Raw genomic sequence first — 23,409 nt, forward strand, 5'->3', positions numbered from 1 at the left:
ACACGTTTGCACTTATTAGGTAACAGCATTAAGCAAATGGCAGATGCAGAATAGTTGGGATAATCTGGTTAGGTCTCCAGAGCTAACAACGTAACACAGCCTTTTTGATTTTCCATAACATCTTAGGCAGCTGCCAAATGGCCTCATATTTACAAATTACTCATAACTAAGTGCATGAGTAAGAGGCTTAATGACAGGAAGTTTCATAGCTTTGGAGTTAGGAAGGGAGGGAGGATGGAAGGAATCAAACACCTAGACTGGCTCCCAGGTAGGCCACGTGTGACATACAAGCTCTTGAAAAACTACTTGAATGTTCATAACCTCATTCTCCGCTTTTTAAAAATACTGGTTTTCACGTTTGTTGTAATCCTCAAATAAGATCAACACAGATACCATCAGACAGCATTCTAAGAAGATCAACCGTTTTGAGCTTTATGACAGCTTACAAATAGCAAATAATATAGCAAGATAACTGGTGTATGTTACTTATTAGCAGATGCCTCTGTTTATATGTTTGACTGTCTGTGACTTTCAAAATTTGTCTTTTTATGTAACCTGAGTGTCTCTTGTATATGTCTTAGATCATTTTAAAATTTCTTCTCAGAATCTCTGCAATTCTTGACCAAATTTGCTAGGTCTTAACTCACATCGGTGAGCTTCACTTTTTGAAACACCTCTGCAAAACTTAGGAATTTTTCACCTATTTTTGAACTGTTTTATTCACATTTTGATGGACTCTTCATCATTTCATTATTCTTCAGTTCTCTTTTCTCTATCATTATTGACATTCATGAGCAGAAAAAAATGGTATAAATTAACAGTATCATATGTAGAAAATGTGAACTAAAGAAATATCTGAAAATAATGGAAGACAGTGGCATTGCACTAATTCTGCACAGAATTAGCAAGTTTCTAATTTCTATCTTATTTTATACGTCCCTTTATTATGTTTTTGTTTAGGCTTCTCTTGGATTTTTTTCCCAGCAGTGAAGAACTGTAGTACCCACAGCACACTGAGTAGCAGAAGCATCATGCTCCTGGTGGTCCCCTCGCCCTCACGCCCCATGGGGCCACCATGGAGGTGTCACCTCTACACCACACCTGAGTGGGTTTGTGTCGCACCTGAGGAACACCGACCATGGAACACCCTCCCCTCTTACCAAAGGCAGTAGGCAAGCCTGCTCTTTCTCCTAGAGGGAGCGACAGCTGCATTCCTCAGGGCCACCTGCTGCACATAAAACACTGGGACACAGACCAAGCAGAGCGGTCAGGGCTTCGTATTCCTGCCACGCCCAGCAACAACATTCACGAGTGCTCAGGGCCTGTGGCAGTTTGCTGTCCCCAATACCTGACCCTATGCTTTCTTGGCTGAACTGGAATAATCACATGAGTATACCACTCCACCTGCCGTTCTGGTAAATCTGACCAACAGGGACTGGGGCTAACAATATTCGTCTTGTACAGAATATGATCAAGGCTATTCTCAACGGAACGTCAAGCAGCAAGATGAGGCCAACCCATCATAGTATCAGCTTCAACAGTGCTGCCCAGGGCCCCAAACTCAGGCCCTTGTGAATAAGCCTCCAACAGGGCCAGTGGGTCTTATCTCAGACACTGGGGACATAGTTAGGCAGCAGTCAGTGATCAGAGCACATTATGGGTACTGGAGGACGGGTCCTCACTGCTCGCCCCGGCTTCCTGCAAGCCGCATGCAATGTGCTCCAGGAACATGTGAGTGGCTGTGCGCTGGGGCCTGGGCAACAGGTAAAGTTGCTGAGTTCAGATACGGGGTGACTTTGGAATTGGTCACAATTTACCGTCTGAGTCATCCCCTGAAAGTTGTAATGTCTCCAAAGTCCCAAAACAGGTTAGACAGGTCCTACCAGGTGACTGGTTGCCTGGGTGGGGAGACGGACTCCTGGAGCTTCCTATTCCGAATCCTCTCCTTTTTTTTTTTTTTTTTTAATTTTTTTTTTAACTTTTATTTATTCATGATAGGCACACAGTGAGAGAGAGAGAGGCAGAGACACAGGCAGAGGGAGAAGCAGGCTCCACGCACCGGGAGCCCGATGTGGGATTCGATCCCGGGTCTCCAGGATCGCGCCCTGGGCCAACGGCAGGCGCCAAAGCGCTGCGCCACCCAGGGATCCCCCCCGAATCCTCTCCTTGAAGCCCTTCCTACACAGGCTTGTATGCGACCGGCCTGGTTGAAGGACAGACCCAGAAGGATACGGCCACATTTTTTCCATACTTGGATCATTTCTATTTTGCCTGAATCCCACTTATGCAGGTGTTAGGACCAAGTTTTCTTGACCAAATTTGCTAGTTCTTAACTCACATCGGTGAGCCTCACTTTTTGAAACACCTCTGCAAAACTTAAGAAGTTTTCACCTATTTTTGAACTGTTTTATTCACATTTTGATGGACTCTTCATCATTTCATTATTCTTCAGTTCTCTTTTCTCTATCATTATTGACATTCATGAGCAGGAAAAAATGGTATAAATTAACAGTATCATATGTAGAAAATGTGAACTAAAGAAATATCTGAAAATAATGGAAGACAGTGGCATTGCACATTTTATTAATAAAAGAAGCATCTATAAATAGCAACGCACATTAGACATTTATAAAGTGTAACCATCTTCAGTTATGTATAATTTTATAAACAAAACGAAAAGTGTATTGCCCAAAAGACGTTTGTGGCTATTATTCATGAACATTACATTTTAACATCTAAAGTAAACTCCGTGTTTATAGAATTCCGTTTGCTTTTAGAAGCCTCCTCAAGTATATTTTGTTGTATTTTCCATGCTATGATTTCTGAAAATAAAGAAGAATCTCCTTTTGTGTACACAAATTTTCTTCATGGCAGTGTAACACAAACAGGCCTCAAGTCCTAAAGTAAACAATAATAATTTTTTAGGCAATAAGCAATATTAAGCAATCTTATTTTCTTTCATATTTGAATGGCCAGTTTCTGGGAGTTTTCTGGGTGGATCTTGCATATGAATTCCATATAGTTTCTTCCATCTTTATGAACCTAATTTCTTTCTTTTTTTTTTTTTTTTTAAAGATTTTATTTGAGAGACAGAGTGCACACTCATGCACACATACAAGTGGGAGCGGGGAGCAGTGGGGAGAGGGAGAAGCAGACTCCCCGCTGAGCAGGGAGCCCAACATGGGACTGGATCCCAGGACCTTGAGATCATGACCTGAGCTGAAGGCAGACCCTTAACCAACTGAGCCACCCAGGTGCCCCTAACCTCTTTTATTAAAGAACTTGAACCATATTCTCCTAGGACAAAATCAGAGAGTATTTAGGGTGTATCATACAGTGTTATTCCCCAACAATCCACTCTGCCAACAAAGAGCATTTCCTCCAGAAAAATGTCCAGATATGTGTTCTATTTTACCTTGAGGGCAAAATCCCATACAACCTATAACAGTAAGGCTGGGGTAGGCGCATGTTGATTTAAGAGTCTTAGATCCCAATCTTCAGTATTTTCATAAGGGCTACTTGTTGGCCTAATCCAAAATGCTTTCAGTAGGTGTGCTCTGAGTAGGTGCACACACAAATATTCTTAAGCTCACTCATATAGCTTTAAAATTTAAATTACTACCTACATTCCTATGTTACAGAAACAGAGAATTAGATATAAAAGAGCCTTCAAAAATCATTTAACAGTCATTCTCATTTTACAGATAAGACAACTGAATCACGAAAATACTAGTGTTGTTCATCACCAGGTTTGGAACATGAATCCATGTTTCTCAAAAGCAGGGTCACCACTCTCTGCACTATGACATGTGCCCTTAGTGTAAACTACACACTTTCACCACAGCAAGGTAAGTGATAGCTACTAACCACTGACTTTACTGGTGCAAACACACATATGTAATAGTGCAAAAGTGAGAGACAGCACTTAGCACATTAAGCCAATCCCTTCCTTCCAGAAAATTGAGGAGGAGGAAACACTTCTGCTAGATTGTGTCCCTCCCACAATTCACACGCAGAAACCCTCACCTTCAAGGTGATGGTAACAAGAGCTGGGGTCTTTGAAAGCTGACTGGGTCATGATGGTGGAGACCTCGTGAATGGGATCCGTGCCTTTATAAAGACCACCACGGAGCTCCCACATCCTTCTACCATGTGAGCACACGATGGGAAGGTGCTGGTTTGAATCAGAAAGAGGGCCCTTACCAGACACAGGATCTTCTGACACTTTGGTCTTGGAGTCTCCAGTCTTAAGAACTGTGAGAAATATGTTTCTGTTGTTTACAAGCCACCAGTTTATGGGATTTTTTTTATGGCAACCTGAACTGACTAATTCATGCTATGCAGCTAGCATTACCCTGATATCAAAGCCACACAAAGAAAGACAACAAAACTACAGACAAGTTATTTCTTATAAACATCAATATAAGAATTTTCCACAAAATACCATCAAAACAAAATCCAAGAATGTGTTACAAGAACTATTCACAACACCAAGTAGGATTTATTCCTGGAATGCAAAAATGGTTTAACATATGAAAATCAAACAATGAAATACATCACAGTAACAGAATGAAATAAAAAATCCCATGATTACCTCAATTGGTGCAAAAAAAGCTTCTGACAGAATAAAACAATCCTTCATGATAAAAGCACTGAACAGACCAAGAATAGAAGAAAACCTTCTAAAATAATAAAGGCCATATATAAAAAACACATGGCAACCATTATACTCAAATGTAAGAACCTGAAAGCTTTTCCTCTAAGATCAGGAACAAGGCAAGAGTCCCCAAGGCATGTTCCACTTTTATTCAACATAGTAACGTGAATCCTGCCAGAGCAATTAGACAAGAAAAAGAAATAAAAGTTATCTAGATAAAAGAGGAAGAAGTAAAATTATCTTTGCTCACAAATGACATACTCTTATACGCAGAAAATCCCAAAGATGTCACACACAAAGTCTACTGGAATTAATAAACAGATTTAGCAACGTTAATAAAAATAAGCCCTTACACATATGGTAGTAAAATATCTGATAATGACACAGAACCATTCAAGGGGGAAAAGCCTCATTTCAACAAATGGTGTTAGAAAACTGGATACCCACATGTAAAAAAGAATGAAGTCAGATTCTTGGCCTGTATCACATACAAGATGACTCAAAATGGATCAAAGGCTTTATATTAAGAACTAAAACAATGAAACCTTTAGAAAAATACATAGGAGAAAAGCTTAACTACATTTGCTTTGGCAATGATTTCTTGGATAGGACACCCAAAGCAAGGCAACAAAAGAAAAGAAAAATAGGTAAGTTGGATTTCACCACAATTAAAAATATTTGTGCAACAAGGACATAGTCAAGAATAAAAAGGTAATCCACAGAATGGGAGAAAATGGTTGCATATCATATATCTAATAATGGGGATTAACAGAATTCAGCCAAAAAAACAAAACACCTGGGATCCCTGGGTGGCGCAGCGGTTTTGCGCCTGCCTTTGGCTCAGGGCGCGATCCTGGGGACCCGGGATCGAGTCCCACGTCGGGCTCCCAGTGCATGGAGCCTGCTTCTCCCTCTGCCTGTGTCTCTGCCTCTCTCTCTCTCTGACTATCATAAATAAATAAAAATTAAAAAAAAAAAACACCTGATTAAGAAATAGTCAAAAGACTGAACAGACATTTCTCTAAAGAAATGACCATCTAGTGTATGAAAAGATGCTCAAGACGGGCAACTGATAATTGATAGGGAAATGCACTCAAAACCACAATGAGATACCACTTCATATCCATTAGGGTGGCTATTATCAAGAACAAAAAAACTAGAAAAGTAAGTTTTGGTGAGGATGTGGTACAGCTGGAATCTCTGGGCACGGCTGGTGGGAATAAAAAATGGTGCAGCCACTGTAGAAAACAGTATGGGGGTTTCTCTGAAAATGAAACATAGGGTTACCATATTCTCCATAAATTCCACTTTTGGAATTTCAAAATAAGTGGAGACAGGGACTCCTAAGGATATCTTTATCCACATGTTCACAGAAATGCTGCTCACAAGAGTCAAAAGGTAAAGCAACCAAAGCACCCACTGGTGGATGAAAAAAAGAGGCAAAAAGTGGACTATTCATACAGAATGGTCTTCAGCCCTAAGGAAAAAAAAGTTTGACATTCAAAAAACTGTGCTCAACGTCAGCCAGTCACGCAGGAACAATTATGGTATGATTCCATCTACATGAGGTATGTATCAAATTCATAGAGACAGAAATTAAGAGTGGTGGTCGTTAGGGGCTGGAGGGAAGGAGGAATGGTGGGGCAGTGGTTAACGGGCAAGGAGGCACAGTCTGGGAGCACGGAGAAGTTCTGGAAGTGGATGGCGCTGACAGATGTACAGCAGCGTCAATGTACTTCATGCCCCTGGACTTTTAGTTAAAATGGTAAATTCTGCTATGCATGTTTTTCCACCATGAAAACAACTACATCGATATATCACAAAATGTTAACACTGTAGTGTGAACAAGCTTCCCTCATTCACTGGGAGATTTCCTCGAAGGCTCCATCTGCCCCAGTCCATCTGTATATCCTCACATAGTGCCTGGCTTGAACGGAGTCCATGTCCCTGAGACACAAGGTTCAAAAGTCATGAAAAGAACAGGCAAAGGAAACAACTCTTGGATACCTTCCATGAAAGAGGCACCATATTTTGTAGTAATAAGATACAAATAAATAAATTTGATAAAGTGTTAGCACTACATTCCATAAAATATAGTGAGTGCAGAAGCACAGAGGAGTGGATCCTGGGTCTCTGCTGGGAAACGCCAGAGATAGCTCTGAAGAGTACACACTTTTCCAAAGGTTTGTAGAAATACTACAAATGTATCTCATATTTTACTATTAAAAATTATAAAGTTGCAAGTTTTACTACCTACAAAACAACTTCTAGCTGATGATAAAGATCTACCGCATAAAGTCATAAAAACAGCCAACGGAAATACGCGGGGAGACAGTACCAATTAGGGACAGATGCGATCAAAACATCTTAAGTTTTCTTACGTTTGCACAGCTAACAGGTTGCTATGGCAACTTAGTTACCTTGAGATACTCAGACATTAAACAACTATAATGTAGAAAATCCACATTTTCACTTTTATTAATTACTTTTATTTTTTTATTAATTACACTTTTAACAAAAAGATGAGTTACTGCAGATTATTATTATTTTTTAAAAGACAATATTAGAAGATGTTGTTCACAGACCAATGAGTTCAGGAAAATAAATGAGGAAAAGGGCCACCCCCAAACTCTCATCACCCTGAAGAGCTCTAAGCCTGTGTGTGCATGTCTGCCTGGGGACGGGGTGAGAGGGGACCTGGGAATGTAAAACTTAAAACGTGACATGTGACACGTAGCTTCTGAAAATTAGAAAGCAAGAAAGAGGAAATCATTGCAGCTTTTTTTTTTAAGATTTTTATTTATTTGTTTATGAGAGACCCACAGAGAGGCAGAGACACAGGCAGAGAGAGAAGCAGGCTCCGTGCAGGGAGCCCGATGTGGGACTCGATCCCCAAACCAGGGATCACGCCCTGAGCCACCCAGGGGTCCCTCATCTAAGCTTTTTAAAAAACATCCCACTGACGCATGAAGTCTTCAAGAGCACCTGAATCCAGAACAGCAGCCGTGATTTACGATGCTGCAGGTACCGTGGAGACCACCCCGGAGCACCACGGTGACGGCCGTCCCCGTCTGTCCTAGACTCTGTGCTAGCATCAGGGAGAAGGCAGCTTGGGTGATGGGAGGGCACCAGACCTCGCAGGGGCGCATGGGACCATCTCAGCACAGAGCACACGGCCACCGAGCCAACAAGGACACTCTGAGGCCAGAAGCATGAAGTGTTTTGGGGTCGAGTGCCATCCGGCAGCCTCCCCGCTTACAGGCTGACGCCCCTGCCTGGTGCCTGGTGTCCGGAGCAGCCAGAGCAGTAGCTCTGGGATGATTCGCTGCTCACGTCCCAACCCCTGCTAAGGGGGATCCGTAAACTTCCTCCTCCTTCCCAAGGGTAGGCAAGATGATTGGAGCTGCTCAGAGTTCCTAAAACTCAGGGTGATTGTAGGACTTCCTACGGTTTCTGCCGTGAACAGTTCAGGGATGGAGGCTTCTAGTGAGGCAGGTCGTGAGGTTTCAGCACCACCGGGAGAGGGGCTGCGGCAAGAGCGAGGCCAGCTGTGCGTGCCCTTTAGTGTGAGACGGACCACCTCGAGAAACTGCTGCCCGTCTTCAACCAACACTCCATCTGCTGCCTACAAACCTGTTCCTGGGCACGAGGACCCTCGGAGGAGTGGCTTTCCCAGTCTGGCAGACGTTTCATTATTCACCGGCAGGTAAAGGGGCCTTCCTGGGGAAAGCAGAGGTGTCAGCTGTCTGCCTCAGTGGCTCCGGGAACACAGAACACTGGTCCTCACAGGGGGGCCCCAGGCCCCTGCACACACGTCTGCACCTTCCCCACCATCCTCAGCAACCGCCCCGTGTAGCCAGCAGAGGAAGAGACCAGGTGCTCATGTCACGTCTTCACAAGCCAGGCTTGGAGGTCTCGTCTGTCCCCTGTGTCCCCACCGTAGCTCAAGTCCAGACATAGGGCCTCACCGGATGAAACAGGCCAGTAGGAATTTAGCTTAGCTGTGGGCTTGGGGCGCGATCTATAAATTTATATTTATATTTATATTTATATTTATATTTATATTTATATTTATAAAGGTAGGCAGTTTATTTCCTCACGGAGAAACATTTTCATTTCCTGAATTTATTTTCTGGGGGAAGAGAGTGAGGAGGTGTACGGAGCCCACACACTTCCGTCTGCATGTACAAGTGTGCGCGCCGGGCCACCCCGGGGGTCTCGAACCCTCAACCCCACAGCACACGTCCGCTTCCGCGCCCTCCCACTCCGCCCTCAGCCGCAGGCCGCGTGTCTTCTCCCCTTCAGGCTCCTGCCGCAGCCCAGAGCTCCCATCCTCACGTCATGTCCGCCTCGCCCAGGTCACCAGTCCTTTCACAGGCGCCCACTGTGTCTCAGGGATGACCTGGCAAGCTGATAATACAATGAACGCTAAAGTCTTAGCAGAAACCAGGGAGGGTTTCCCACAAAACAGTCCCTAAATCCAGCGCATCATAATCCCTGGAGGTGTTTGTTACGTTTGCAAAATCTAAACCATGACCTGGGAAGTAGGATCTTCCGAGGCAACTAAAATCAACATTTAGAAACAGCTCCAGGTGACTCTACTGCATGTGAAATCTTAACAACCAAAGGGTTCGCTCTACGTCTTCCCAGGTAACATATCGGATCATCGCAGCCAGGGACTGTGTGCGCGTCAACCATGGTGCGAGGGAAGAAACCGGGCATAATGGCCCGAGTATCACTGGGATTGAGTCTACAAAAGGTAACAATCCTATTTAACCAGTTAATGCCTAAGAGCATTAAATGTTCATCTCTTTAAAATTTGTGAACTGACAAAAATCTGCTATTTTCACGAGATAACTGGAAGGTGACAAAATCAATACGAAGTTTTGACATCTACTTGCTTTTGTCTCTAACCTTCGAATTTTGAGGACGTCACTCAGCACTGGTTGGCCAACCAAGGCCTCTAACATCTATCTCCCAGTCACACACACACCCCCCACAGCCTTCCTGTGGCCATGTGGCGCCTCTGGGGTTCCTCCGCACGGTCCTGTATTACTCTACTCATCCCACACATGGAATTTTGCTTAGTTTACCTTACTCTAAAATTCCCCGGCAAAACATACATTTTACAAAGGCTTCTTTCTCACCCCACTATTTCTAAACATTCCCTGGATTTATTCCAGAAAAGTAGCTCCCCACTTCACATACTTCTGTAACACACACACGTTATGTTATGTTGATTTCAACATATTTTAGCAGGCAGAGCAAAAATATTTTCCTTATGTGCCAAGGTCTATCAATCAGGAGTGGCTGCATGGGGTCCTGGGGCAGGGCAGGGGAGTGGTTGTCCATATTTATGGCCATTATGGAAGAGCCAGGATTGAGTAGACATTTGTTCTGTGACTGGGGCTGGGAACGGCCGGCAGTGGGAACTCTTACATGGAACAATTTACACCTGCAAGCGTCACGGATCATTAGAATCAGCCCCACCATAATTCTGCAGCAAACTTTCATTCAAATTCACACCATAAAACCCACTGTCACAGATTGCCAATGATGTCTGTGGTCAAAGGATACTTGAATTGTTATGATTAAACCAGAAGAGTCTCATTTGAGCTCTCAGACCTTCATCCTCTTAGTCCGTGAACTTCACATAGATTTTTGAAAGAACACTTCGGGAAGGCAAATGCAGAGTTCCAGGCGCCTGTGCTTGCCTTCTCAGAGCTGCTCACATGCCAGGCTGACTGAAGTCAGCACAGGCTACATAAACAGAGATTTAGCAAGTTCAGGCTTCTCTGTTTTCCCAGGTATTGGCCGTTCAGCCACAATCACCACTACAGAAGCAGGCAACCATGGCTGACGAGGTCTGAGCAGTAATAGTTCAGGTTCTTTTTTGTTTTCCTTAAAGATTTATTTATTCATGAGAGACACACACACACACACAAAGGAGGCAGAGACATGGGCAGGCTCCTCACAGGGAGCCTGATGCAAGACTCAATCCCCAGACCAGGGATCACACCCTGAGCCAAACGTAGGTGCTCAACTGCTGAGCCACCCAGGCGTCCAAATAGTTCAGGTTCTTATTCAAAAGCATAAGAAGAGTAAAACCAATGAGACAGTTGGTCCAAGGAAGATGTTAACGTTAAACGTCAATACAAAATGCCTTAAGGGGCTACAGAAATTGCTAATCATGGGCCTGAGGATTTAAAATATAAAACCTTTTGGAAATCTCTGGAGATATGATACAAGGATGGAGATTCCTCATCCACACTTCTGTGAAGACAGTGAGGCCTGGAGGAAGACATTAGATTTTTAATTTTTCTACATTTTGTATTACACATATTTTCATATACTTAACCATCTAAGAAATATTAGATAGGCCTCAACTGACACTAAACAAAGTAAGTAAACTGCTCTTGCTTCAGAACTTTAACACTGTCCAACCAAAACATCCAAGAAGCAAACATCTCTCGAGTGAACTCTGCCCCTAATACAAACTTTAAAGTGAGCTAGTATGTCCAGTCAATTTTTTACAAATAAACTGGATACTCAGATAAAAAGCAGCAGACTATGGATGGCAATCACTACTACAATAAAGTGAGAAAGGTTTCCCATAGCTGCCAGGTGTCTTCATGATTAGAATAAACGACTCCTTAGAAAACAACAGTAAAATTAAATTATAAAGAGAGAATAATACCTGCCTTCATAGCTTAGAATATATGTAAGATATCTAGCTAGAAGAAACAACACAACATTAAACAGCTTTAAACTTAGGTTTCCAAACAAAAATTAAATATTGTAAAAGATGTCTGATAGAAAACACAGTTTGTGAAGAGTATTTAACAAAGATATCTCACCCTAGCGACTGAGAACTAAGTTCTAGAGATACACACGCTGCACGGCAAAGGCCCACACCATGCCCCTCGTTGGCAGAGTTGACACTGGAGGCAGCTGCAGAGGCCGTAGCAGGACGGACCCCTCGCCCCCCAGTAGCACTTGGGTTTATGAGGAGGGACCTGTGACTGAGGGGACAAGAGGAAGGGGAAGGAGTCAACAGAGAATACCAACATGCAGTGAAGGAACGGGTTTCCTGCCATCTGCTTCAGAGTTTCAGCAGGAGGACCACCCATGGACCTCTGGATACGTCCCACGTGAGGATGCAATGCCAGGCCCAGGGCACCCCAAAGCCCCAGATGCCAAGCCCACAACTCCCCCCACTCTGCCACCAGCCAAATGCATCCACAAGAACCAACTATTACAGGAAAAACCACCAATGAGCTACAGCGCCACCTTCCACAATGAAAAAGAAAGGTTTCTAATGGCCACCCTGTTAAATCAGAAGATCCAAAGTACACATAAAACCTTAATTAAGGAAGGTGATTGCTACTTCAAACGCTGAAGCAGAAGTCCATGTCTTCAAACACCATGAACAATCAAGGAAATAGGATAGCACACAAATAATTATCTGGCAGCCAAACCCAAAGGCACAGAATACTACAATCTAACTGATAAAAGAATTTGAAGTAGTTGATGTGAAGATATTCAACAAGCTACAAGAAAGCTCAAGACGGTAATTCAGTGAACTCGGGAACAAGATTAATGAACAGAGTAGTTATCAAAGAGATTATTAAAGTTATAAAGAAGAGCCAAACAAATTCTAGAACTGAATAATTCAATAAATGAGATAGGGAATGAAGCATAAATAACTGGCAGACGAGATGGAAAAGAGAGTAAGTGACCTGGAGGATAGAGATGTAGAAATAATTCAGTTCAATGAGGAGAGAAAACTAAGATTTTAAATAGTGAAGAAACCCTGCAAAAGCTGTAAATTTCAATCAAAAACGCCAAAAAGGCAAATACAAGAGTAACTGGTGTACTAGAAGTAGCAAAGGGGAGAACGGAGGTAGAAATAATAGCTGGAAACTTCCCAAACCTGGGAAGAAATTGGTATGAGGCCACAAAATGACAATACCCTATTATCTCAATGCAAAAAGATCTTCTTATTATAATGAAACTGTTGAAAATCAATGCTAAAGAACCTTAAAGGCAGCCAGGGAAAGGAAAGTAATCCAGCAAAGGAACCCTATTGGCAGATTTCTCAGCAGAAACTCCACAAGCCTGGACAGAGTAGAATACCATATTCAAAGTGCTGAAAAATAAAAATTGCCAGGCAAATGTACTTTACCTGGCAAAACTACCCTTCAGATATGAAAGAGAAATAAAGGCTTTTCCAGATAAACAAAAGCTAAAGCAAAGTCCCCACAAGACTTGACTTGAAAGAAATGCTAAAAGGAGTTCTTTGAGCTGAAATGAAAAGATGCTAATCAGTGACGCAAAAACCTATGAAAGGACACCACACCCTGCTACAGAATCGGAAAACCCTAGCCCTGCATTATAACAGCACTGTTGCTACTATACTTTGTCAACAAATTCACATTATAAAATCAGTAAACTGACATTTAAAAAAAAGGGGAGGAATAAAAGGGTGGAGCCTTTATAAAGGAATGAAGATAAGCTGCTTTCAGCATAAAATGATGTTTTATCTATGACATGTTTTACATAAACCTCATGGCAGTCACAAAGCAAAAATTTAGACTAGATTCACAAAACAGTAAAAAAGGAGGGGCAAGGGGCACTGAGCTAATAATCACCATGGAAAACCACCAGAAAGCAAACAGTAAGTTGGCCATTGCAAGTCCTTCCCTATCAATAATCGCTCCAAAATGAGTGGACTGAGTTATCCAATCAAAGGCACAGAGTGACTCAATGGATAAAAAAACAAGACCCAAACATACGTTGGGTCATTTCAGCTCTCAACACACACAGGCTCAAAGTGAAGAGATGAAAGAAGATCCTCCATGCAAGTGGAAATCTAAAAAAAGCAAGAGTACCCATATATAATCAGAGAAAATAGACTTCAAGCCAGAAACAGTAACAAGGGACAAAGAAGGCTGTCATATAATGATAAAGGGCTCAATAAATCAAGAAGATAAAATCATAAACATTTATGCACTCACCATTGGGACAACTAAACACAGTAAGCAAATACGAACAGGTATGAAGGGAGAAACAGACACCACCTCAAAAATACTAGTTAACTTCAACGCTCCAAGGTCAGCAATGGAGAGATGATCTAGACAGAAAATCAACAAAGAAACACTGGTATTGAACCACGTCTTAGACCAAACGGCTAACGGACATACATACAACATCCCATCCCCAGCAGCAGCATACACATTCTTCTCAAGTGCACGTGGAACATCCTCTAGGGAACATCGTATGACAGGATGCAAAACAAATCCTAGCAAATTTAAGGAGACTGAAATCATATCAAGGATCTTTTCTGGCCACAATGGTATAAATGAGGACTCAGCAGAGAAAAGCTGAAGGGTGCCTGGCTGGCTCAGTTGGTAGAGTGCGCGACTCTTGATGTGGGTGATGTGGGTTTAAGCCCTCTGTTGAGTGTGGAGGCTACTTTAGAAAAATAAAATAAGAGAAAAAGTGAAAATTCTTCAAATATGTGGGAACTAAACAACACTCTTCTGAACAACCTCTGGATCAAAGGAAAAATCAAAAGGGAAATAAAAAATTATCCGGAAACAAAAGAAAATGGAAATATATCAAATCCTATGGGATGCTGCAAAAGCAATTCTGGGAAGAAAGTTTATAGTGATAAATGCAAACATTAAGAAATTAGAATGATCTCAAATAAAAAAACTAATTTTACATGAAGGAACTAGAAAAAGAAGAACAAATTAAGTTCAAAGTTAGCAAAAAGAAGATAATAATAATGATCACAGGAGAAATAAATGGAATAGAGACCAAAAAAACAATGGAAAGGATCAATGAAATTACAAGCTGGCTTTTCAAAAAGATAAACAAAATTGACAAATCTTTTGCTAGACTAAAAAGACAGAAGATTCAAATAAATAAAATTAGAAATCAATTCATACAGAAATATGTAGGATCTTAACACACTATGATAAACAAACATATGCCAGCAAGTAAAACCTATAAGAAATGGATGAATCTCTAGTAACACAATATACACAAAGACTGAATAAGGAAAAGAGAAAATCTGAACGGACCAATAACTACTAAAGTAATTCAATCAGTAATCAAATACCTAACACAGAAAACTCTAGGAGCAGATGGCTTCACCGGTAAATTCTAACAAACATTGAAAGAAGAATTAATGCCAAGTATTCTCAAACTATTCCAAAAACAAAAATCAGCAAATGGGAGTATATAAAGCTTAAGAAGCTTCTGCACAGCAAAACAAAGAAACAAAAACAAGTAACAAAATGAAAAGGCAACCTACAGAAGGGGAGAACATTTTTGCAAACCACATATATCTAACAGGGGTTAATATCCAAAAAATAAGCAATTCTGACAACTCAGTAACAAAAAAACAAACAGTATGATTAAAAACAATATACGGCTACAGTAACTAAACAGACACTTCTCAAAAGACATCCATTGCAGACAGGTACATAAACAAATGCTCAACATCACTTATCAGGGAAATGCAAATCAAGGGGCAGCCCCCGTGGCTCAGCGGTTTAGCACTGTCTTCTGCCCGGAGCCTGATCCTGGAGCCCCGGGATCGAGTCCCATGTCAGGCTCCCTGCATGGAGCCTGCTTCTCCCTCTGCCTGGGTCTCTGCCTCTCTCTCTCTGTGTCTCTCATGAACAAATAAATAAAATCTTAAAAAAAAAAAAAAAAAAAAAGACCACCCTGAGGTATCACCTCATACCTGTTAGATGGGCTCGTATCAAGAAGACACAACACGTATGGATGTGGAGAAAAGGGGACCCTTTCTAACCGTTGGTGGGAATGTGTATTGGTTCAGCCAATATATAGAATAATACAGACGTTCCTCAACAATTAAAAACATATCTTCCACATGACCTGGCAACTCTGTTTCTATGTATACACCCAAAGGAAATGAAAACAAAAAAAAAAAAAAAAAAAAAGGAAATGAAAACAATTTTTGAAAGACATATCTGAACTCCCATGTTTACTGCAGCATTATTCATAATAGAGGGGATGCGGAAACAACCTAGATGTTCATCCTTGGATGAACTGATGCGATGCATTTATGTTATATTTAATATTATCCATGTATATGGTATCTATTCACGTATATACACATATTATACGTTATCCAGCCACATGAGGGAAATCTTGCCATTTGAGACAACATGGATAGACCTTGAGTAATTATACTGTGAGGTAGGTCACAGAAAGGCAAGTAATGGATGAGATACTTGCATGTGGAATCTAAAAAAGCCAGACTCCTGAAAACAGAATTCGTGATTACCCAATGATGAGGGGGTGAGAAATAGGACTGACACTGCATAAGGGACACACTTGCACTGAGAAGTAAATAGGGCCTAAAGATCTAATGTACAGCGTAATGAACAGAGACGGTCTTGTAAGATCCTCCTCAAACTTGCTGAGACTAGAATTATCCCAACCACTAGAAGAAATGATAGTGTGACAGAGGTGCTCACTATGGACCTCTACACCACAATGGCAATCACTGTATAAGACATATACTATCAAATTAAGATGTTTTACATACTAAATTTACTCAATGTTACATGTCAAAAATATTTTTTATTAAAAAATGGAAGAGTAACTGACATATAGGTGCTTAGAAAAGTTTAAGTCCATCATCAACAAATACTAATAGAAAAAAATTATCGAGTCAGTAGAATTCTGAATATACATGTAATTATCAACTTTTTCTCAGAATATAAAGGAACACATCTTGCATGAATATGACTGGGTATGTGCACACACATGCACATACACACACACACACACACACAATTTCAGAAGAACAAACAAGTCAAGATATTTGCCAGAAATTGCAAACCCTGTAAGGAGATTCTCACTACCATCTGCCAGACTGTCCCCCGTACAGCTCGGCAACGTGACTGCTCGACGGCAGGTGCTGTGACTCACACCAGTAACACCGTGGATAGTATCCAAGAGCAAACAAAACTAATTTCATTACTTAGATAGAAAACAAAACTGTTTCCTGAGGCACATGGAACCCCACAGCTTTAGCTGTTCTCCTAGACAAGAGGTATACGACTTTTAATAATGATTATCAGAATTACTGAATCCCTACCAGCCCTTCCTTGTTATAAACGTCACATTTGTTTCACTACCCACTTCTGCAGACCGCCGCCACCACCGCTCCAACAGTTAGAATTAATTAACGAATTAGTTTCTGAAAATTCCTGAGATGGGGTAGAGATGTGTGGAAGGAGTAAAACAGAAAATCTCATGATAGCAACCAAACTTTTAATCAAATACGATTTCCCTTATTCTTCTTCAAAAGAATAGGAACAGCAAGCCCAACAAACTGCAAGCAGAATGAATGAATAAACAAATGAATGCCCATAGGAGAGCCCTGACGTATAAAGATCAAGTGGGCAAAACAAACCAAAGTAAACGAGTGAATGTGCACAAAACACCGTACAGAACAGGAAGTCCGGCTGCGAGAACAGAATAAGCTAGAAGGAATACACTGCACAGAAATACCTCATTAGTTCAGGGTATCGTCAATGGTCAAGTCATCTAAGCTTCCGTACTTGTTTAGGGAGATGGAGACCCCTTACACTTAACTCTAGACTTTACTGACTACCAAAGCTAAGCGGGAATAATCATCAGTGAGGCACTTCAGAAGAAAAACAATAAAAGGAATGAACAAAATGATAAAAAAATAAAACCAAAGGCAAAAAAGGAATTTATAAAACACAAGAGAGAAAGTAAAAATGGACACAAATACGAAATCTTAGGGACAAAAATTATGAAACTAGATGTTTAAATATAGACTAAAAGTGACAAACATAGGATAAAGAAAGGTTGAAACTGAAAACGTTGTAGGAGCCGTGCAAGCAAAGGATGAATGGGGAGCTGCCAGGCGGTGCTGGTGTCCATCAGACCTGGAGCCGGGGCCCAGCCGGGGATGAAGGTGGCCCCCACGGAACAGCCACATCCAGCCTGGAAGAAAGACACGGTGTAAACTTGTCGCGCCCGAAGAAAGTAGCCACAGAGCACATAGAGCCATTGACCAGAACTGTAGGAAATAAATCCACTCTCCTACCTGGAGACCCCAACACACCCCTCGGAAGGTGATCATCAGAAAGCAAAAAGTAAGTATATAGAAGATTAACGGAAAGCGTAACAAGCATAACCTAACAGATGCACAAAAACCACCACAGGTGGCAATTCCTAAACAGACACGCTTTTCACCTCCACGTGAAACACAAAGACACAGAGCCAGACCGCATTCACGGCCGCAACTACTTTCCTCGTCAAATTTCAAAGTTTTTATTATATAGATGATGTTCTCCGACCAAATTAGAATAAATTTACATTATCTTCCCAAGAAACTCACAAATCAAATCATTATAATGAGAAACAGAAAATTCTGTGAAGTGAATGTACAAATATTTAGAGAAAACTAAAAGAAATGTATAGCCTTCCAGGTTTATTTGAGAAAACACATCAAGATCCAAATACACACAGTTATCAACCGATACAAATTAGATGTTTACGAAAAAAGTACGAGAGAGAACGTAGGAGAGGCCCAAGACAGGAGTACAAACCGATGAGTGTCAGAGTAGACATACGACAGTGGATCACGAAGCCGGCTCTGACTCTTGAAATATTTGAGATGAATGAACGTCTGAAGATAGATCAAAGGGAAAGTCAGATAAGGCGCAAAACACCAGGAATATAATCAGGCCATCCTACAACAGGCTGCAGATCTTAAGATAAAAAATATCATGACAACTATACCAATAAGTTTAAAAAATTAGAAATGAGAAACTCATAGAAAAATATTACAGTAGCTAGGAAATAGGAAGTAAAAACTCAAAAAAAAAAAAAAAAAAAAAAAAAAAACAGCCACAGCAAAATAGTATTTGCCACCAACAGAAATTTTGTTTGAAAGGAAAACTTCATTCTTATGGAAATCAGAGAGCTTTTCTGTGGTGGGACTAGGGCCACTCCCCGTTTTGTGGTGAACAGAGCATCCCTCCCTCCCTGTCCCTCACTGGTCTCCCTATCCCTTGACCTTCGACCTTGGTCACATGGAGGAGGAAGAGGACACCATCCACTCACAGGGCTCTGCGTCTGCGTGCAAGACACAGGTTCCCAGGGGAAGCCCCCCACCCTGCACATAGTGTACCAGGGCCTCTGAGATCCAGCTCTACATGAAACCCCAACTCCTGAGTGGGAGTCAGACCCAAGGATCCAGGCAATGGACCACCCCGGCCAGGAAACACCCAGGCCCCTCTCCCCTTCGGCCTCACAGGTGGACTGTGTCCGTCTCAGCCCCGTCTCTCCCAGTCCCTGACTCGCCAGGAGCATCTCATGGTTATCATCCTTGACCTCTGCACGCAGCCCTGCAGGGGGTACATTCGCCATGTGCAGGGAATGTGACTCAGCACTATCCCACCCCACACCCCAGTGGCCCCAGCAGACCCTCCATTCCCAGGGCATGCTCCTGCTCCCTCTGCCTGCTGTAAAAGCTTCAGGGTCTACGAGATGACAGACATAAACCTGAACGTGGGGGATGGGGCAGGACGGAGGCAGGCAGACCTCTAGAAGGCTGCATTCAGGACCACGTGCAGTCTCATCAGATGCTCTGTTCTTCCTTCCAACGTCCTTTTAAATGCCTTGGCGCCCTTACGTAGGCACCGAGTGGGGTGGATATTAGAGGTCTTCGAGGACCACATCAGGATGGAGTGAGGGGTCTGAGGATTGAGGGCACTTCTCTAGGATCAGGATCTGTGCACGCCCTACGTAATGAGGCCAAGGCATTTAAGAGGACAACTGGGGAGAGGAGCAGAGCATATGATCCGAGTGCACACGAGGATCCCAACCTCTTCCCAAGAGAAGGCACCTGGCCTGAGACACCAGACCATGGCCTCTCGCCACAAGGCCCCGGTGCGTCTTTCTCAAAGAAGCCTAGGTCTTTCTTGCACACACTAGTCCTGTCCGCAGGTGGACAACGGGCTCCCAGGGCCCTGGTCTCCCGTCTCCACGCCGTCCCCATGCTGGCCCTACGCCCAGCACCGCACGCACACACACAACACATATTTGTGTGTGTGAACTCACAGAGAGAGGAGGGTCTCTCCGCTCTCTTACCACGGCTCTGAATTCATCATGCTCTTGTTATAGCTGGTGTTCAGCACGTTTGCCACACCCTGCAATCAGGTATTGACCTGTTTACACGTCCGTGCTCAGGATGCTCCACAGAGCGCAGGACTCATCAGACAAGCCCACTGCTGTAGCTCCAGTTCATGGCAAGGGGCCCAGCGCAAAACACAGATTCCATCAATATCTGGGTCAGCAATTAAAATGACCTTCCCACATCTAGCCACCTGCACAAGGCCTTCTCCCCCTCCCAGAACCGATCAGCTCAGCCCGTGTGATTCCTATGGACTTGGACGAGCAAGCCCCAAGGCTCCAGGCCAGGGCCCCGTCCCACCAGCACCCTCTCCATTCACGCCCGTCCCAGCACCTGTCACATTGTTGGCCTTTCAGTGTGTGGCTCTTCCCACCAACATGTGAACACAAAAGAGAGAACTCACAGAGCCCTACGGCTTTTCATCAACAACCCAGAGCCCACCTGCACCTGGGTCACGGTCAGAAATCAGGCTGTACTCAGAAGTTTCACGTCCACCCGGCAAAAAGGGTGGGACCGGAGGGGCTGGGAGGACAGAGAGGGGTTAGCCCAGGGCAGACTGGGCACAGGACATGGGGCTGTGCTTCAACCACAAGCTAAGTCCCTGCCCCTTCCCACCTGCAATCCCCTTGGTGGAAACAGAGCTCTGATGCAGAGACAGGAGACACCAGGTCCTCCCTCCACCGTACCTGCAATCCAGGACACAAGGGTCTGAGCCAGTGTCTTACCTGCTCTACGTTCCTTTCCCATGTTGCTGTCCCTCAGGAAACCAACGTGAGCTTGTCCCTCGGGCAGGCTGCAGGCCATCGGCCTTGGGAAGGGAAATGTGGTATGGGTCGGGGGTGGGGGTGGGCAGTAAGGCCTGTCTCCTGCCTTCTTCATCCCCGTCCCTGCTCCTGCCCATCGCTCACTCACCTGGGATGGCACACTCCTGTCTTTCCCCACAGCATCCCCAGTGTTCTGCTCCTGGGGCTTAGCCTCAGGAATACCCAGCTCTTGAGGCCGCTCCGTCTCTGCCCCGGGGAGCAGTGGCTCACCCTGCAGTATGTGCAGCAGCCGGAGGAAGGTCTGGTGCCTGGCAGGAAGAGGTGGGTGGTAGAGGGAGGAAACTGGGGCACGCTGGGTCGGCAGCCCACACTCCCAGCCTCACCTCTGAAGCCTGTCCCGCTTCTGCCCGGCCTGCTGTTGTAAGGCTCCAAGTTCCTGACGCAGCCGCTCAAGCTCCTGCTGAGCTCCTCTCTGCCGCTGTCTCACCTCTGCTGAAGCCTCTGCCAGATGCTGCAGACGCTTCTCCTAAGAGGAATGAGAACCAGACACAGCTCGCCAGGTTCGCCCGTCTCAGAGCACTCCAGGCTACATCCAACTTGGGGCGGATACCCACAGATGGAAAGAGGGACCCTACCCACCCTCAGGCAAAACAAGGGGCCTAGAGAAATAGTAGGGTCAGAACACACTATCCCAGTGTGACGCATTTTGGAGGACACAGACACAAGAATGGTAACACTTAGTTTGCTACCTGCCATATGTGCAGAGTGTTCCTTCCAGTACTTGCTACACTAATGACTTGATCAACTTAATCCTACAGAGCAGGTGCTAGTGTTGCCTCCACTTCACAGACATAGGAGCAGCACAGGAAGTGAGGGGACGGCCCGACGTCGTGCACAGTGAGCGGCAACACTACCACTGAGGCCGTGCTGGCACCTCTATGCTACCACCCATGCTACATGCCTCACGAGGGAAGAGGGGGGCAGAGGTCTTTCAGGCAGATGACAGAGCCCATGCAATGGCGTAGTGGTAGGAATGGAACATGCTCCTCGGGGTGTGGACCTACCTGTTGCAGCTGCCACTGCTTCTGGGCTGTTCTCGCTCTCTCCATGGCCACTTGCTTCTGCAGGTAAGCACAAGAGGGGAACAAGCAGAGGAGGAGTGTTCTCCTAGCTGGATTCTGGGAGGTGGTTGGTGGGTCCCACCCAGCACGCCTGCCCTCTCCTCCCTCCATCCCTCAGCCTGGCTGCACCTTGGCCTGGAGCTGTTCCAGGGCTTCCTGGAGCTGCACCCGCTTGCTCTGCGCCTCCTCCGTCTTGGCCAGGGCCTGGGTCAGGGCACCTGTGATGGCTTCCACGTGCTCCTGGTAAGTGGCCTTCAGCTCTTTCCATTGCTCCTTGACTGCAAGTGCCTTCTGCCCTGAAAGGAGCCACCACGGATCAGAACACAAGGGAGACTGGCCTGCCCGTCGGCAACACCGAGGCCTGGGTCTTCCCATCAACCAAGGAGCTGACCTGACAGGCGTCTGCTCCTTTCCCATCCCAGCCCCCCCGCCTACTCACGGCTCGTGTCTTCAGAAGCCAAGGGGTCTAGTCCCTGGACGATGCCCTCCTGAGCCAGGAAGTTCTGCAGGAAGTCTACTACCTGAAGCTGACTGCAGAGCAGCTTGTCCTTCTTCCGGGAGTCCTGTTCGGGGAGTGGGCAGGGGACAGCACAGGCGGAGTGGGCGCTGCCCCGGGGCCCTGGGGGCGGTCCCTAGCTTCTCGTGCTGCACTTACCATCACGAACTCCGCCAGGATCTGGGCTGGCAGCTCTACCTCCTCTTGCCGGCCCACGGGCTCCAGGATGTCCCCCAGCGCGGCCAGGGCCCTGAGGGCAAGAGATGGGGCGGGGCGGAGGGGGGGCGGGTGCTACAGACTCAGGGGCGCCGGACAGGCCCCAACGGCTCTCCCTGCGCGGAGGCGCGGAGCTGCCCTGAGCTGCAGGCCGCGGGGCTGTGGGCACAGGCCCAGGGCGGACACGGGACCGCTGCCTGAGCACGGCGGGCAGAGCCGGGGGCGGGGGGGGCTGCCATCTCCGGAGTCAGTCGGAGACGCGGGGCCGGGAAGGGAGGGGCCGCGCTGGGCTGGCGCCGGCACCTTGCCCGCCCCCCCCGCCTCCCCCGGGACCGCGGCGCCCCGACCCGGCGGCCCAGCGGGGCCGGTGTGCGCGCGCCGCGGCCTCGGAGGCTGAGCGACCCCGGCAGACGCGTCCTGCGTGGCCGAGGCAGGCGGCGCGCGGGGACCCCGGGCCGGGAGCAGCCCTCCCCCCCGGCCCTCCCCGCCGTCCCCCGGCTTACTCGAGCGCCTGGGCGCGCGCCCCGACCTCCGCCTCCGCCTCCGCCATCCCCGCCGCCCGAGCCTCGGCTCTTCCGCCCGCCGCCCCCACCGCCCTTTGAATTCACCGCCGCTGCGCGCCGGGACCGGCGATTGGCTGCGCGCGCGGTGGGGCGGGATCTAAGGGCCAGAGTGCACTCTGATTGGCCAGCGCGGACGAACGGTCGGCCCGCCGGATGTTTGGCGCCGGCGGGGTCGTGGCAGGGCGTGGCCGGCGAGCGGGCGTTCTGCGCATGCGCGCGGCCTTAGGCGGTGCCGGAGCTGGGGCGGGGCGGGGCCGAGGGGCGGGGGCGGGGCCGAGGGGCGGGGGCGGGGCCGAGGGGCGGGTGTGGGGGCGGGGCCGGGGCTGCGGAGCGAGGTCTGTTCCGACTTCGCGGGACCCAGAGAACGAGTCCCCG

At 45.7% G+C, this 23,409-nt stretch overlaps 1 protein-coding gene across 33 annotated transcripts in view; it reads right to left on the bottom strand.

Moving 5' to 3' along the window:
• Positions 1-23,050, bottom strand: part of ZWINT (ZW10 interacting kinetochore protein) — a 56,542-nt gene extending 33,492 nt beyond the window's left edge. For 10 of the 33 annotated variants that reach the window (XR_012019623.1, XR_012019624.1, XR_012019621.1 and 7 more), the window contains exons 1-8: positions 22,975-23,046; positions 22,415-22,505; positions 22,199-22,322; positions 21,889-22,055; positions 21,703-21,759; positions 21,022-21,164; positions 20,787-20,946; positions 20,490-20,560 (exon numbers count right to left, since the gene is read on the bottom strand). Coding sequence is in view for 14 of the 33 variants with exons in the window: in XM_072803742.1 (XP_072659843.1) it covers positions 20,490-20,560; positions 20,787-20,946; positions 21,022-21,164; positions 21,703-21,759; positions 21,889-22,055; positions 22,199-22,322; positions 22,415-22,505; positions 22,975-23,021 (860 nt within the window). In the remaining 19 variants the exon portion in view is untranslated. Of the gene's footprint in view, positions 1-2,553; positions 2,899-3,046; positions 6,605-7,436; positions 8,378-8,479; positions 9,068-10,503; positions 10,949-16,955; positions 17,678-18,150; positions 18,366-20,489; positions 20,561-20,599; positions 20,683-20,786; positions 20,947-21,021; positions 21,165-21,702; positions 21,760-21,888; positions 22,056-22,198; positions 22,323-22,414; positions 22,506-22,974 lie in introns of those variants that run through there. The other 23 variants (XR_012019635.1, XR_012019634.1, XR_012019633.1 and 20 more) reach the window with 18 other exon arrangements.
• Between the last annotated feature and the right edge of the window lie 359 nt (positions 23,051-23,409).

The sequence above is a fragment of the Canis lupus genome, chromosome 27 (assembly GCF_048164855.1).
Source record: "Canis lupus baileyi chromosome 27, mCanLup2.hap1, whole genome shotgun sequence".
In the NCBI taxonomy this organism is placed as follows: domain Eukaryota; kingdom Metazoa; phylum Chordata; class Mammalia; order Carnivora; family Canidae; genus Canis; species Canis lupus.